The sequence below is a fragment of the Metarhizium brunneum genome, chromosome 1 (assembly GCF_013426205.1).
Source record: "Metarhizium brunneum chromosome 1, complete sequence".
Taxonomy (NCBI): domain Eukaryota; kingdom Fungi; phylum Ascomycota; class Sordariomycetes; order Hypocreales; family Clavicipitaceae; genus Metarhizium; species Metarhizium brunneum.
The window spans coordinates 4,512,615-4,529,440 of NC_089422.1; the positions used below are offsets into that span (position 1 = coordinate 4,512,615).

Consider the following 16,826-nt stretch of genomic DNA (forward strand, 5'->3'; position numbering starts at 1 on the left):
CCAGACCGAGATGAGGAGTGAGTGCCTGTCACGCGGAGCAGCACAGTCCTTGGACGAGAGTGGATGAATCTCGAAAGCGTTCGATTCGCCTATCCTACCCTCTACGCATCCCTCATGTTTCCGCCCTCTCCCTCGTTAAAAATAAACCACCGCCCTGCCCTCGTAAACAACGGCAGCCACAAGACAATATGGGTACGCCAACCAGCCGACCAGAGAGAATCCAAATCACTTCCCAAGAAAAAAGAAAAAAGGAACAATGGGCAAATATATATATATATACAGTGGGTTGTTTTCTCAAGCGCCAAGCCAACAGGAAATCTACAGTCTTTTTCGTTTTTGTTTCTTTGCTCCGTCCTTGTCTTGGAGACCATGCAGGCGCCCAAGGGGGGGAGAATTCTATGAACCTGACGCGCCGCCGTTTTGGGCCGCAAGTCTCTGGTTAACTTTTGCCCGGTGGCCAGAGAATTTCAAGTGCGCTTCGAATTTCTGGGCCGTCATGTCCGGGCCAGGGGTGTACAGCTTGGTGGCGCAGTCGAGACAGCGAATGCGCGGGAGCCAGGCGTACTTAACGCCCTCTGGAAACGGCTGCGTCTGCGGTTGGAGGGGAAGTTCGGTGTCGGGGTCGAGGTACGAGTATTTCATGATGGCTTCAAACTTGTCTCCGTTGGGGTACTGCTTCTCTAGGTCTTTGAGGGCGTTGACAAGCCACTCTGGCGGAGGGGGCTGACGAGACGCACATGTTAGGCTCTGACCTGTATGGACGTGGTCGGTGACAATGGGGGAAGAAATACTCACGGCTGGGGGAGGTGACTGTCCGGGGACAGGGGGAGGAGCAGGGAGACGCCCTAGCTGGCCGGCAGGAAAGGAACTGGAACCGCTCCCCGTTGGTGCTGGTGCAGCTGCTGGCTGAGGTGTAGATGACGCCGAGGTTGGCGTGAATGGCACTTTCGGTTTGGGTATGCTTGACGATGCACTTGGCGCTCTGGCATGGGCCACGACCGGTGTCTGCGGCTGTGAAGGCGCCTTCAGGTCGCGATAGTCGCCCTTGATGACTCTCCTCAGCTTCTCCCTGCTCACCTTCAGTGTAACCCAGAGGTGAGAGGGCTCCTCTGTCTCTTCCCGGCCACGGCGCGATGTTCGAGTCTCGTGGTGATGCAACGACCCAGTCTCGGGCGTCTCGGAGCGGCCAATATTCGCCATTCGCTGCTGCGCAGCCGACGCAGCCCCTCGCATGCCCCTTGTGCGCGCCGTGCCAGCCATCTGTGAAGGTGCGGGCGAGTCGGGGGATGAGTCGTCGCTCTCCTCGGATTCTGAAATCTCGCCATCACGGGCAGTTCTCTTCCTGATTGTGCCAGCCGTCCGTTTGTAGAGTCGACTGTCCTCGACGTCCTCGACCGCACCAGGCAATACGGACGAAACGATGAGGGTACGAATGGTCCTTTGTCGTTCTCTGAGGTCTGGGAGTTGCGGGCCGCCTCGTCTGTTGATGGAGCGCTTCTGGCGCCGCTGTTCTCGGGAAAACACCATTTCGTTTCGTTCCAGATCCGCTTCGCTGAGTTCGTACATGTACGGCGCATACTCTTTGGCTTGCTGCTGTGGTCGGAAGACGGCGGGAAGAGGAGTTTGCAAGAATGCGGACACGAGATCCGAATCCTCGACCGGTCGTCCGTCGAATGGATGCCCTATGCTGTATAAGCTCTTGGTGAAAAGCTGCGTCTGCTCACGAATGCAGTGTGCAATCGCCGTCGTGAATTCGCCCGACAAGGACAGGTCGCGCGCCATGTTGGCGGCAAATTCTTCTGGCGAGTTGTTGGGGTTATTGATCTCCCACTCGAACTGATCTACCAAGGTATGCTGGCCAATTGTGATGTTCAGCTTGACCAGAATGCGCATCTCGTCATTCTTGTAGGCCGAGTACGGCAGCTCCGGGTCGAGGGCATCCTCCTCTGCGAACGCAAATGGATAGAAATCGTTCAGCTGCTCCCGCATCTGTTGAACGATTTGTTCAAACACGGGCTGTGCCGCAGGTGGTTTCAGCGCCATGTCTTCCACCAGCTGCGCCGCAAACAATTCGACAGCCAAAAGACGTTCGTGCAGGTTCCAAGTAAACGTGTCGCGAAGCTTGACCTTGTCCCACTCTACCTCCAGGCGTAGCGGGACTAGCTCCTCGTGTTGCTCTGCCTGTTTGAGCATGTCCTTGCGGGCAAACTTGAATGATGGCGTCGTCCGTCGTCCGGGTCGTGGCTTTTGCGCTGGGTAGATGATTCTGGAGGCTGGCTGCTGGTTTTCGGTGTATCCGTTTCCAAATCCGTTGTACCCTTCGCCGTAGAGCCTGCTTGGCGGGAACCAGGGCTTGTACTCGTTCCGCACCATTCTGTACTCGTGGATTTTCTCACGCATCTCTTGTGAGGACTGCCGTGTCTGATTCAGCTGCTCGCCCAGGGCAGCACTGGCGATGGCGTCGCGCATGGTGTAACGCTCAACCATGAGTTTGTTGAACGACTCCTTTGTGCGTACGGGTATTTCCGCCGGCGATGAGCCTTGCACGGCATCTTTTTCATCACCATCTGGTGCTGATGTCGCAGACGTCGCGGTCGGCCTCACGCTCGGCGCAGGCTCCGAGGTGGCTAGTTGTGTCGCCATGGTCGCGATTGCTGGACGCAGCGATGTCGCCGCAACGGTGCGGTAGCGTCAAATGCGTCAAGCAGACGCGCAGGGGTTGTGATTTATACCGTAGCGCAGGGTATCGTTGGGTTGGGCGGGATATGCGATGGCGACGAGACGAGGCTCTGATGTTGAAATCTATGGCTTTGGGAAAGGGTTTCGTACTGGACTGGGACTGGCACGCTCCTATTGCTGGCTGCCAATCGGCGCGGAAGGCTGAGCAGAATAAGTACATGTACGAATTGTTGCTCATAAATAGATGTCCATACTTTGTACCGGTACTCGTCCCTTGCACTCGACGGGCCGGTGATAACGGGCGAATTAGAGGGCGCCGTCGCAACTAGCTCGTCTCCACTTGGAATCCGAAGCGGGAATGGGAATCTCGTCAATTTTATCGTAAAGTCTCGGCATATAAAGAAACCTGCTCCGGTCATGGTACCATGTTGACTAGCATAGTCTCGGCAACTAGCCTCATATGGCACCAAGTCTATACATACATACATCTGTGTGTTATATATTCTCAGTGTGTGGGTTCAATCGATGTTCCCCTGTTGATAACTGGGCTCTGCTAGGGTTTGTGAGGTCACCATGATACCAGAAGTAAACTTCACCCAGTCACAATTACGATGGGCACTTTATTGGCAAGTCACGATCAGAAATACCAGCGCCAGGGCATCAGGCTTCCGGAAATCACCCACAATATAACATCCGATTCCCCAGAGACAGTCTTGGTTATGGTACGGCAAAAGCTCACCAAGAAGCTACAGGGTAGGTAGCAAATCGATGTACGTACGGAGTACAGATGCGTCTTGCAGAGTAAATATCCACAATCGGCCACGGTCTGCTTGTGGCTGGCCAGCCTAGGCGATGCAGGCGATATTACATACGCGCGATGCCCACAGAAACCATGGAAACGGCCCAGTCCAGGGTTTACTCGCAGCTCGAGCAGGGCTAGATTGGGTTCTGGTCCAAATCCCTACAGCAATTTCTGGACATGCGACGTCCAGTGCCCCTCTTCACTGACACGGGAGCAAAACTCGTCGGCGTCCAGCTGTCTGTTGCTTCCCATTCCCACAAAGCCAAAGACTCGCAGCTCATCCCCATCCACTCCCACCTTCCCGTCTCCAACACCACGCCCCGTACCTTTACCAAGAGTCAGTATTGTGCAATTAAGCGTCGCCCATCATGTCGGACGAGAAGGACGCCGTTGGTATGTATCTCTGCACCCTCCAGCACCCAGCCTGGAAGCTCTGTCTCGAGTCTCGACCCTGGAGCTCAAGTGCTGCCCCTCTTTCCCGCGCACAGAAAACAACCTACCCCGCCATTCATCATTGATGGGCAGCCAACAGTCAAGTCAATACACCACGACCACCCTTCACGAGGCTGTTTTTTGGGCTCCAAATGGGCACACGACCTCTTTCAACCCGGCCGCTGACCAGACGCGTACAGACTACTCCCTCAACAACCCCGACACTCTGACCAAGTACAAGACTGCTGGTCAGATTTCTGAAAAGGTCCTTGCTGAGGTCTCCAAGCTCTGTGTCCCCGGTGCCAAAATCGTCGACATCTGCCAGAAGGGTGATAAGCTACTCGAGGAAGAGGTCGGCAAGGTTTACCGCGGCAAAAAGATCACCAAGGGTTCGTTGTCGGCACCGCTCATTTCGAATTGCTCCCTTGCTTGCTAACACAGAGCATGGCAGGCTTCTCTCACCCTACCACTGTTTCGCCTGCCTCATATGTCACCCCTTACACCCCCTTGACCTCAGATGAGAGCGAGGCCACTCTGGAGATTCAGCCCAACGAACCCATCAAGGTCCAGCTTGGTGCTCAGATTGATGGTTTCGGCGCCATTGTCTGTGACACCGTCCTGGCGGGCGAAAACAAGGACGAGGTTCTCACTGGCCGTCCCGCTGACCTGCTCCTGGCCACCCACTACGCAAATGAGCTGCTTCTTCGGTTGATGGTCCCCCCTGGCCTCCTTGCTCAGGGCACCGACGAGGAGAAGGCGAAGGCTGCTTCCCAGAAGCCTCCTACCCAAGCCAAGATGACCAGCCTGCTTGAGAAGGTTTGCGAGGCGTATGGCTGCAACCTCGTCGAGAGTACCACCTCATGGCTCTTCGACCGCAATGAGATTGAGAGCACCAAGAAAATTGTTCTTGCTCCCCAGGATGGCGGCAAGGGCGACGGTGTTCCCGCCATCTCCGAGGTCTGGGGTGTCGAGATGGGCGTGTCTCTCGGTTCCGGCAAGTGCAAGGCCTTGGATGGGCGTGCAACTCTGCACCGTCGCACCACCCAGACCTACGGCTTGAAGCGCCCTACCTCGCGCAAGATCCTTTCCGAGGTCCAGAAGAAGTTTGGTACCTTCCCCTTCAGCCTGCGACAGCTCGAAGATGAGCGCGATGCCAAGTCTGGTGTCGTTGAGTGCGTTCGTGGCAATGTTTTCCGCCAGTATGAGCTTGTTGGTGACAAGGACAACGCCCCCGTTGCCCGCCTGCTCACCACGATTGGTAAGTAGAGCATCTGATGGAATATACGCAGCGCTACCAGACAGCAGCAACTAACGTCGCAATAGCCATTACCAAGAACGGCATCACCAAGCTGGGTGGCCCTCCTGCCCTCGATCTGAGCAAGGTCAAGTCGGACAAGAAGATCACCGACGAGGAGATTCTCAAGATTCTGGAGCAGCCCCTGGCCAGAAACACTGGAAAGAAGAGCAAGAGCAAGAAGAAGAAGAAGCCCGCCAAGAAGGCTGCCGCCGCCGCCGCCGAGGATTCTGATGACGATTCCGACGACAGCGACGAGTGAGCATGGCAAGTGCAGGAAGTCAGGGTTGATGTCTAGAGGAGTATTTTAGTCATTGTCCGAGTTTTAGGGACAAGGCGATAAACTCGCCGGTGAAAGAGCAGCAACAAGCGACCATTAACGCCACTGGCTGGGAACGTGAAATATATTTGAGGGGGCAATTGTAGCATGGGATTCCAGCTAGGAAGTGACGGTGGAAGTCTCGCACATTATGGACACGGACGTGGATTTTGGCACCCCTGGCCTGGTTGGGTGATATGGCGGTCTCCACAGCGAGCTTGCGTGTGAGGCTGGTGAGACGGATATACTATCTAGACAACTAACGCTGTTTCTGGCGCTTGATAAAAACATATGAATGGGTCAGTGACTGAGTGAGGTGAGCAATGGCCCAATTGCCGTGAAAGTCAATTGACGGCCTCGGAAAGCCCTTGTTGTTGTCGATTAGCCCGCTCGCTTTAAATGCCTAGGGGAGTGAAGCTGGGAGTAATGTTATGCCCGCTCGGTATTTGAGAGCAAGGAGTACGCAGTCGTACTACATAGTACTACTACTACTAGTATCAACTGGTCTTTGCCCATGTTGCTTGGCAGCCAAGCCCGCACATCCATACATGTGCAAGCCGGGGGGTTCTGGAGCATTTTGAGGGGCATATGAAGAGGTAGATACCTACTTAAGTACCTACCTAGTAGGTACGTCGCCACCTCATTTTCAGGTAGTTGGCTATTTTGTTGAACGCTGGTCGGCATTTGAGCCCGGTACGTGGGATGATGGGTCGCGTTTTGCTAGTTAATTATACTACTAGTACCGACGTTTGGAACGCAGGGAATGCTAGATGACTTGCGGCCCCCCCTTTTTTTGCGCCCGAGTATCTGCCAAATTATTTTCGAAGCCGCCTGCGCGCAATAGATACCTTAAGTAGGTTAAGTACCTAGGTAGGTAGCCAGCTGCACGAGAAACCGGCAGGGGATAGTCGGACGAGAAATCAGGTTGCAGGACGCGGACGAGGCGGGACCCGGGATGGAGGAAGAGCAGGAATTTGGAGGAACTTGGATCGAGGACAAATCCTGGCTGTTGTGCCACTCACCGCGGCCCAAAGCGGCGACTGGGTGAGTGCTGTTTGTCTGCAGTGCAGGAACTGACGTTATTGAGCAAAGCACGGCTCGCGTCAATATTCATTCCATGTTCCCATGACTTCTGCAGAGCAACTACTAGGTAAAGTAGGTACTTCTAAGTACGTAGGTTCAATGCTGGTACATGTCAACTGGTACTTTCCCCCCCCAATGTTCCCAGGTTCAGTCAGTGGCAAAGGTCGAGGCGGCCGGGCGCTGAGATGTCATGACCAGTGCGCATTGAGCGCTGTGCCCCCCCTGTCCTACACTGCCTAAACAGGCGTGGCATAGCACGGCCGCAGGTGCCGCAGGGCCTCCTCGGCGAGTCCTCGCACGTCTCGCGCGTTCTCCCACAGCTCTCTGTGCGGTCAACTGGTACCAGACATGTATGGATTTCGGCAGCCTGTCGACGTTCCAGGCCCCGGGCACCCAGATTTCCAGACACCCAGTTCTGAGTTGACCCTCCCGAGACTCCTCCACGACGTTCCTTCTCCTTCCCTTCCTTATGAGCGCGTCAAAGGCACCGAAAAAGCGCGATTCGGTAGCCGGAATCCATGCTACAGCTCACGCAGCAAGTGAATACGCCCCGGAGTCCCGCGTGGCCGCGTGTTTTCCCTTGTCCCGCAACCGTTGCTGACGAACCGTTTGCCAGGCTCGAGTAGGTGCGTTGCCTTGATCCCGCGACCACCGCAAGGGGCGCGCATAAGACGGGCACCCCCAACACCTATGAACGGGCAAGAGGCGATTTTTTTTTTGGGCACACACAGCAATGATATCATCCAGTGCGAGGGCCTCGCGGTCGGCCTCGCGATATTCGAGTCCTGCGCAACCAAATGGAGGCACGGTGAGCAAGCCATTGGAGGTGTCACGGAGTTCCGCAAATGAGGCATCGCGCTCCTTCATGCAGCGATGGCTGGAACCCTCTGTACAGAGCAAGCCGAGCTTCGAGGAGGCTGGATTGTTGCGTGGCGGAGTTTTGGAAAATATGGCCCCCCTGGGAGCATTGCCCAAGGCGAAGAAGACAAGCGGGGAGAATGGGATGCCGACGAGGAAAATCATATTGAAGACTTCCACTACGCACCCGCCACAGAAGCCGCCGGGACGAGAAACTCCGGCTCACGACGACAGTCATGTTGTTGCGGCCGCGTCTCCGGCCGTGTCACCGCCAGTCTCTCCCTTGTTCCCTCCCGCGCCTGCCAGCAAAAGGAAGTCGCTGGTTGCAAGAACAAAGGACGACGAGGCAGACGACGAGGAGTATGATCCAAGAGGCGATGCCCGTCGCAGGCGCTCGCGCAGAGTGTCGTTACCTGCGCAGAGGACCATGGCGGCGGCGGTACCGCCAACGACAACAATAACCACTGCGGCACAAGCACCATCGCCTGCGCGGGAACGCAGGAGCTCTACAAGCATTGTGCTAAAGCCCGCAACTCCAGTCAAGCGCCACTCTCGAAGTGAAGCCGGAAAGCATGGACTCACGGACAAGGTGGTCGAGGCAGCTGTAGACGAAGCGCTGAAGCATTATCGCTACCCAACTGCTTGGGCTCTCAAGACGCTCTACGAGGAGAAGAGCGGGGACCGGGACTTTGTGGCCATGATTCAGGATGTTTTCAGTCAGACTGCTGATGAGGAAACCATGGACGAGTTTTACAGGCAGATTGAGGAAAGAAAGCGCCAAGGAAAGAAGGACAATCGGGGGTGCTACTTCTTCGTGCCTCCTGCCACCAACAGCAGGTTCACGCCGCACAAAGCGATGGCTGCGCCGTATGCGCATCTCATCCACGAGCCGGAGGGGCTGCCTCGGGAGAGCATGACACGAGCGGCCAAGAAGGCCAAAACCTCACATGGCGGTGCCGGGCCTGGGACGTCCAACGCTGCTACGCCAGGAAGAAAAGGGACAGCAGCAGCAGGAGCAGCAGCAGGAGCAGGAGCCGTCGGCACTGGGCAGACGGACAAGGCGACTACGAAAATCATCAGGGTGAAGACGCCGGCATCGCGGAAACGCGCGCGACGAGACTCGGGGTCCAGCGACTCATCACTCTCGACGGCGATAAGCATGTCGTCGCCCGAGGTGAGGGTCAGCAGCCTCAACAGCCCCAGCGCGTTTCGAGGGGCAGCAGCAGCAGCAGCAGCAGCAGGCCGGGGAGCCGTACGAGGAGGAGGAGACGAAGCAGCGGGCGAGCAAGCAGTCGAAGGAGGAGGGCGAGGAGCTCGACGAGGAAGCGTGGCCGTGGCCAGCACCGCCATGCCCACCACGACGCCCACCACGACGCCAACCACCAAGGGCACCACCAAGGGCACCACCAAAGGCACTGGGGCCAAGTCCCAGACTGCGCCAAAATCCCAGCCAATCACCACCCGCGGCAAATCTGTCGCCTCCAGCAAACAGCTCGTGTCCAACTCATCCCGACCAAACTCTCCCACCCTTCCCAACACAAGTCGCACGCGCCCTCACATCTCCTCGTCCTGCCTTGCTGATGATGCCAGCATGCCTGGCCGGGTCTCCGCTGCAGAGCTCTTCCCCAACCTCAAGGTCAAGTCGGCAGAAAAACCAGCCGTTTCACCAGCCAAGGACGCCGAGATTGACGCCCTTGACGCCCCGGCTCCTATGCCAGAGGAGGAGGAGGAATCATTTTGGGACCGCCGACGGACTGCGCGGAGGGTCACGAACAACCTCAGCCCCCATGAGAGCTCTATCCGAGCCGGCCCTGCCGCAGACCGTGAGACGACGCCTGTGAAGACGACGAGGCGGACGCGCCAGTCCCTTGCCGCCTCTGTCACCACCAGGGCTACTCGCTCGGCCAGCAAGCGTCCAAACGACGACTTGGAGAGGACCGTTTCGCCTATTGCTTTCTCCTTGCCGGGAGATGGAAGTTCTGCGGTGGGATCCCGGGCCGCTACACCCACGTCGCTGCGGCCAGCCAAGAAGCAGAAGACGGGGTTGCGCGTCAAGACATCGTGAGTTGTTCCCCCCCCCATCTCGTTACTTTACAATCTCAGCATGCAACTGTGCAAGCCTACGGAGTGAGGAGGCCATGGCGGCCGGCTCCAGGCATTTTTGACAGGAATTCATCTTCACGCGCGACCTGGCACAGAACATGGTGGCTAACATGTCGTCGGCAGGCCGGTCAAGAAGAAGGGCGGCGCCGCAGGTGTGCCGCGGCCATCTCATGAACTAAATTCTTCATCACTCAACGGTATCGCTCCGAAGGATCCGGTAAGTCACGATTTCTTTCTTGGCAACGCAGAATCGCCACGGCACTGTCTATGTTTTCATCTCCCCCCCCTTCCTTTCCCTTCCCTTCAGTCATTTTCCCGCGGCCAAGAGTGAGTTGCGACTCAGACTGTGCTTGGGGAGCTGTTTCGGGAGGGCCACGCCATGTTTTGGGTCGCACGGCGGAACTAGGATCACCACGGATCACCACGGCACCTGAGCAATTTGCTAGTGGCTGCAGGAAACTGCATGCGTGCAACCCGGTTTTGCCTCATCTTTTTGTCCATGTGGAAGATGGTGGAGGAACTCCCAACACGTCCTGTTTGGACAAGCATGGCGCCCGAGGCGTAGAGTCACCGCAACTAACAACCATCTCGCAGAACGCCGACAATGATGAATACTGCTCAGCATGCGGAAACACGGGTGATGTCGTGTGTTGCGATGGCTGCCCACGGTCGTTCCACTTTGAGTGTGTCGACATGGTGCAGTCTGATGATTTGCCTGACGAGTGGTATTGCAATGAGTGTCTCATTCGACGATACCCCTCGCGCGTACCCATTCACAAAGGAATCTTTGGGAGCGCGCTCAACAATTTAGAGAAGAGCATTCCCCGGGCATTCAGTCTACCCAAGCGCGTGCAGAACCGCTTTGAAGGAGTAAAGGCCGGTGCTGATGGTGACTATGAGGAGGTGGTAAGCAACAAGACAGCGAGGTGAGTCGCATTGTTTGCTTTTCTTCTCTTTTCTCTCTTTTTTTTCCCCCGAGCCCGTCGAGTGAAGTTATTTGTGCGATGAGGGACGCCGCCCTATTTTGCGCGTTTCGCCCCCCCTCCCTTCGCACTGCCAACATCACATACATCATGTACATACACATACATTGTACGCACGCTCTGGGACTAACAAGTGGCTCAAATTGCAGGAAGCGAAATGGCACGGATGAACCCGATTTCTTCAAGCAGCGCGAAGACGGACAGGCCGTACTGTGCCATTCCTGCCAGAAGCCAGCAACTCAGATCAGGTCCATCATCCCTTGCAGCGTGTGCTCGTTTTATTGGCACATTGACTGTCTGGATCCGCCTCTCGCCGTGCCACCTGTTCTCAAGACTTGGCGCTGTCCCGCCCACGTAGACGACATCCTCATTGACGTCCCTAGTCTCGCCCCGGCCCATCGCTTCCGCAGGCTCAAGGGGAACCAGACAGTGACGCCTGCCTTTGGCCGTGGCCTCAAGAACAATGGCCACATTGAGATTGACTGGACCGATGAGCCCGACGAACCTGACGCGTCCGGCTGGCCCGACCATCGCTCCTTTGGCCGGACATACAAGCTTCCGGCCAAGGGCGTGATTCTCGACTTTATCCAACAGTAAGTCATCTTGATTCACAAAGAAACCATGTACATACGGACTCTAACCCGCGCCACGCCATAGGTTGAGGAATCAGGGGGCTGGCTATGGCTCTCGACAGAACGAGTCCAAGCTCATTCCTTATCCCACCCCACCAAGCCATGGCGACTCCACGAGCCCACTAGCTGGCTCTGCCTTGGATCGCAAGATGCAGGAGATGCAAGTCTCTCTCAACTTGCTAGGTCTCCAGCAACATCGATCGGATGGTGTAGACAAACTCACGGCTGCTCTTATGGTAAGTGCCAAATGCCCAACCAGCCATTGACCACTTCCCGAGCTAACCGTGGAAAACATCCAGACCGCCGCCGACGACAGTATGCTCGCCCTCATGGCCAAAAGCAACGCCGATAATCTTGCCTCAGGCCAGCTTACCGCCGGGGACCGCCTCGGTCTCCGCGCCATGCTCGCTCAAATGGACGCTGTGGGCACTCGCATCAGGCAACTTCTAGCAGAGGACAGTTCTACGCCTGCACCGCAGCCCATTAAAGCAGAGGCTAGTTCCCCCGTTATTGCATCGACAACTGGGCTCAACGACCCCCATGCACAGAAGATGGACCATTGCGTGCCCGTCTCGGAACCAACACCGCCTTCCACCGTTGACCATGGCGAAGGCACCATGGATCTCGATTAGGAATCGGAACTAGACAACAATCTCTCAATCCGCCTTGAGCCACTGTACGTGGACGCATATTTATCCTGCCACCTTTAAAACCTACCTTGCATCAATGATATTACGCTTTCCAAGATCGAAAGGCGGGCATCTTTGAAGAATAACCCTAATATACCCTTTACACTCCCGCAACCCATTCATCTACCTTCCCATCACCCGCACGGTGACATCGCCGAGTCATGTCCACAGCTAGAACCCTTTGTCACCAACATACACACGCCATTCGTCCTTTTGGCACACCGCTTTTCTCCATGTACTAGATAATTTCAGATAGCATTCAGAATGAGGAGCGAGTAGGGGGCGTCAGGAAGCAAGAAAAACTCGTTTGACCACGTGTATCATGTTTTATTTTTCCTCTTTTTTTCTTTTTGGGTTCTGTCATGAATAAGACTAGCGAGAGGAACAGGCGAGGCAAGATCCATGGTGCATGGTCGCCCCATAATGAGGCTTATTTTTATCCTATGCTGTCATTCATCCGTCACCTGTGTGTGTGTGCCAGTGTGCTGTGAATCATTGCTGCCGCAGAACTGTATATGCTGAACTACCGATGCTATAGCGAACTCCCGTGTCTCCCGGAAACCATCTCTAATATACACCATGTACTCACGGCGTGATTGCACTGTCCTAAAGAGGAAAGCGTACGCCCTCGTCATGCGCTCAGACAGGCAAAAGACAGACCAAAACATCAGACAACCACATAAGAAGTAGCATGACAGAACTATCAACGTCGACAAAGCCCCTATTCTGTCAAGCGATACAATCATGAGATGCATCTTCAGGTTCCTCTCTAGCACCATACACCACGTCTTGTCTGTCCCTTCTTAGATAATGCCCTTTACTCCAACAAGCTATCATCTCATCCGACACAACGGTAAAAGTAATCCACCGTACGACCCTATGGGCAGCAAATGAACACCAAAAAAAAATTGGTGCAAACATAGACATCAAAAAGTTTACTCCAGAAGACGACACAGGAAACAAAAAAATTCGAATTGGTGCATGGTTTTCATGTTAAATTCAGGGAGGCGTGGCGTGTCATCATGGTTAGTTTTTGAAGAAAACGGATACAACACCAGCGTTCTCTTTGAGGCCCTCGACGCAAATAAGAATGTGAGAGACCTGCCCGACACATTTTCATTTGTCCCTCGGGCTGAGAATAAGCAAGCAAGAGCTTGTGAAAAGGGGCTGGTGAGCTAACAATGAAATATAAAAATGCAGCAGCCTTTGCCAGTAACCGTCTAGGGAGGCTGGTTTAATTGCAGCATCTCAACAGCCCTAACGCGTAGGGCATAGTCTACCGAGTTCGAAAACCCAAACTCCACCGCTCAACTTTTGGTAAGCCAGGTGTGGTCTGATACTCAGGGAAAACGGACAGGGGAAGCCGGTGCCTTGTCGTTTAGAAGTTTCGAATGTTTTTCATCTCTATCAGCGTTTGTTAGCATCTTTATCAGTATCGATCGAAAGGATGGAACATCACGTACGCGACCACCACGTCGATTGTTACTCTGATCCTGAGGCATGTACGCCATGCTTTGCATCCCACCCATATTGCCATAGCTGTATCCGCCGAGCCCTACGCCAAAGCCCGGAGGAGCATAGGGCGGCTGCCCAGTTGGTATCTGGGGCATCTGAGATGTCGGAGGCTGAATAGGACTTCCGTTGGCCAAGTTTGGCTGGCGATACTGATCAACAGCTGGAGCTGGGGGTGCGCCATATGTTGCGTACGGGGCTTGCATTGTCTGATAACTGTACGTCATTTGCGGCGTTGGTCGGTTCAACATATTCTGCTGGTACTGGAGCTGCTGCAAACTCACGGCTGGAGCCATAGGACCTGCTGGGGTGCCATACATAATGCCTTGCCCATACTGTTGGAATGCAGCAACGTTGGCGTCGGCGGTGTCACCTCTTTGATTGCCATACCCTGTCTCTAAGCCGGCCGCACTGGGCTGAGCGTTAAGAGCATTGAAGAAGGGCTGGTTGTTGGATTGTCCACCCTGGGCATGCTGGCCATTAATGGTTCTGTTGTTGGCTTGTCGAGACGTTGGTCTCTGTCGGCCCTCGGAAGTGCTACTGTTTTCGCGAGTGGGAGCAGCTCGGGTAGACAAACCAACCTCGTCCATCAATCGTTTGTATCCCTGATTAGGCTGAGCCTTGATCTTGAGGAGGACCGTCTTGACGTTTTCTATGACTTGGGTCCGAGTACTCTCGTCAAAGAATGGGGTTGTTAAAACCTTGAAGATCAGCGTGGCGCCGCAGTTGGGATCATGAAGAATGGCCTCAAGGACCTGGTCGTTGGGTGAAAAGAAAAGCGCTTTGAGTATAATATCTCGAGCCTCCGGTTCAGCTTTTTGATTGATGATCTTGAGAACAGTAACATAAGCCACTTTGTGGGTGCAAAGGTAGACCAGGTGAGGAACCAGGCGCGGGGCCAAGACTGTGCGCTTCTTTGGGAACGAACAAGAATCCAGGAAGAACGTCAAGAGCAGTGCACTGTTGGAGTTGGTTGCTAGTTGCGCGCTGTGTATGGCAGTGGCCGCGGAGACAACCATGTCTTGAGCCCTTGTGCCAAGTTTGGATTCCAGACATCCTCTCACGGCTCTAGCACTGCAGCGGCCTTGAGCAATTTCCCACATGCGGCTAACAACTCCCTCGAAGAAGAAATCATTATACGGAGGTCCCCAGTTCAAACAGCCCTGGAGTACATAGTTGCCGTACTGATCAAGGAATAGGGGCACAGTGTACGCCTTGAGGTGCTCAACAATTGTGGTCTTCTGCTCATGTGTCTTGCAGACGGCTATAATCTTTTGTGCTGCCCAGGTACCGTTCTTGTGGACTCCTATTTCAGCCAAATGCGGCGCAATCTCTGCAAGCATGGCGTCTCGGATCTGGTCAGAGCAGTGTTCAAAAAGCTTTTGAACAACAGTGTTGCCAAGGTAGTCTGAGGAGAGCTCCGCAATCTCGGGAAGCATGTCGACGGCAATGTTCTCAATCTCAGGCTTCGACAGGAGTTGATTATCAATACGCTTTCGTATGTCCCTGAGTTTCGGGGCGTCATGAACCCTCGTGTGGGTGGGCTCACGGATAGGAGGAATCTCCTCGACATAGGCTGTGTAATGTGTCGCTGATTGAATATACTGTGAAACAGCTGCCTTGTCTTCATCTGTTGCTCCGAACTGCGTCACAATCTCCATCATGTCTTCGGCTAAATCGGCCATGGGTGGCACAGTTGGAGTAGAAGTACCCCCATTAACTGTCAAGGTACCATCGGTAGAAGTCGTGAGCCCAGGCCCACTGGCATTGTCCTGACCCTTCGCAAACGGATCGGGGCTGGGAGATGGGAATACGCCGTCATGGCCTGGGGTATTAGATGCTGAGGGTGGCTTGGCGAAGTTGATCCGAATTGGCCCAGCACCAGGAAAGATCTCTTTGCCGTTCATTGAAGCCTTTGCTGCTACCGAGCTTTCTACCCTCTCGAAATTGACAAAGCCACAGTTCTTATGTGTGAGCACACGAGCCGACGAAATTGGGCCATGACACTTGAACATTTCAATCAGGGTCGATGTAGTGGTCGATGTCGGAATACCGCCGAGCCACAACGCACTTGTGGGACCTTCCAACCCTTGTTCTTCTGCATTGAGAAGACCAGCGTTACGGCTGTTGGACCTGCCAAGGTTCATGCCAGCAATTGCCTGAGGAAGGTCATCATATTCCTTTCCATCTTGCAAGCGAATTTCGGCGGGAGCAACCGAGCTAGGGATTCCGACGTTGCTGGGAATGTGGGCTCGAGACAACCGGTTGCCGGGAGCTTCCAGAACACCAGCAGTCCGAGCGCGAGGACGAGTGGCCGTGGCCTGGTTTACAAACGCCTGAACAGCCAGGTTGTGGCTGTGAATTGCCGCATTCGTGGCAGCTAACTGATCCTGGAGAGCAACGTACTGGCTTTCCATGGGCAAGCCATCAACATCGTAGTCATCTTCTTCATCGGCGTACCTGTCTTTATTGTTGACTGAATATGACCTGAAGCGATTCGACTGCCTGGTGAAATCCAGGTTGGCCATGTAGGGCGTCGCCAACTGAGCTCGAGGAGGCTGAGGGGTTTCAGCAAGACCGAGGTAGTCTAGTGTGCGCATATGCACATCAGAGTCACCGCCGCCTTCCTTGGAGAACTGAGACTGGGAAGGCGAACTGGGTCCGTTGGAACCAACACTTGCGATGCTTGCCAGAGTTGACCCTCGCTCACGACCAACACCGGCGGGGTTCCAGCTACTGAAGATGGAGGGACCGAAGGGCGAGGTCGTACCCGGGAGTGTGCTGAATTGGCTACGCTGTGGCATAGACCCGGCACGAAGCCGAGAAAGAAGAGCAGAACCACCGGTTGCACCGTCGGAATGGTCAAGGTTTGGCGACGGCGATTTGCCGAATGGGCTTTGGGCCGGAGTAACTCGAGCAGATTTGACGGTCAGTCCAGGGATATTTAAGAGGCCGTTGACCGGACCGCCGGGCAATCGAGAAGGAACTGTGCCGGCCCGAGCTCTGCCAGTGTGAGGCATACTTTCGGGAGTCGGAAGGTGGCCAAAGTCAGGAAAGCCGTCGGTGGGAGACTCAGGAATGTTCTCGCGAAGAGGAGTCGAATTTCCGCTTGTAGGAGGGCCACCCCATGGGTTGAGTGGCAGACCTGGGATGCCTTCTTGGGCTTGGATTTCGCGAGCTCTGGTTGTGGAAGCAAGTTGATTAGCACAGGTTCACTGAAAAGAGCGTAAAACGACCCGAAAAAAAGGGACCGTAGTTACGCGTTGCAAAGCTTCGCTTTGCGCACATGGAGCGTGGCCACTACCACCAACCTTTTGGAAAAGAGCCGGCTGGACCCAGCCAAGTCGTGCGACGGAGAACCGGCCCCGGAGCGCGCATTACCCGCCATTATGCCGCTCGAAAGGCCAAAAGGAGATCTTCCAGCAGAAGCAGACGGATCG

At 55.0% G+C, this 16,826-nt stretch overlaps 4 protein-coding genes across 4 annotated transcripts; 2 read left to right on the plus strand and 2 right to left on the minus strand.

Annotated features, from left to right (window-relative positions):
- Positions 1-396: 396 nt before the first annotated feature.
- On the minus strand, positions 397-2,643 carry snf5 (SWI/SNF chromatin-remodeling complex subunit; the record flags this gene model as incomplete). Its single annotated transcript, XM_014693684.1, has 1 exon — positions 397-2,643. The coding sequence occupies one exon, from the start codon at positions 2,641-2,643 to the stop codon at positions 397-399; it is 2,247 nt and encodes a 748-aa protein (XP_014549170.1).
- Positions 2,644-3,849: 1,206 nt separating this feature from the next.
- Positions 3,850-5,469, plus strand: cdb4 (Curved DNA-binding protein; the record flags this gene model as incomplete). Its single annotated transcript, XM_014693683.1, has 4 exons — positions 3,850-3,874; positions 4,114-4,302; positions 4,365-5,171; positions 5,237-5,469. 4 exons carry the CDS (start codon positions 3,850-3,852, stop codon positions 5,467-5,469), a joined length of 1,254 nt encoding a protein of 417 aa, XP_014549169.1.
- A 1,873-nt stretch (positions 5,470-7,342) lies between these two features.
- On the plus strand, positions 7,343-11,817 carry G6M90_00g013530 (uncharacterized protein; the record flags this gene model as incomplete). Its single annotated transcript, XM_014693682.1, has 6 exons — positions 7,343-9,528; positions 9,694-9,787; positions 10,165-10,496; positions 10,703-11,146; positions 11,211-11,421; positions 11,485-11,817. 6 exons carry the CDS (start codon positions 7,343-7,345, stop codon positions 11,815-11,817), a joined length of 3,600 nt encoding a protein of 1,199 aa, XP_014549168.1.
- Positions 11,818-13,272: 1,455 nt separating this feature from the next.
- On the minus strand, positions 13,273-16,774 carry G6M90_00g013540 (uncharacterized protein; the record flags this gene model as incomplete). Its single annotated transcript, XM_014693681.1, has 3 exons — positions 13,273-13,278; positions 13,338-16,566; positions 16,698-16,774. 3 exons carry the CDS (start codon positions 16,772-16,774, stop codon positions 13,273-13,275), a joined length of 3,312 nt encoding a protein of 1,103 aa, XP_014549167.1.
- Positions 16,775-16,826: the final 52 nt, after the last annotated feature.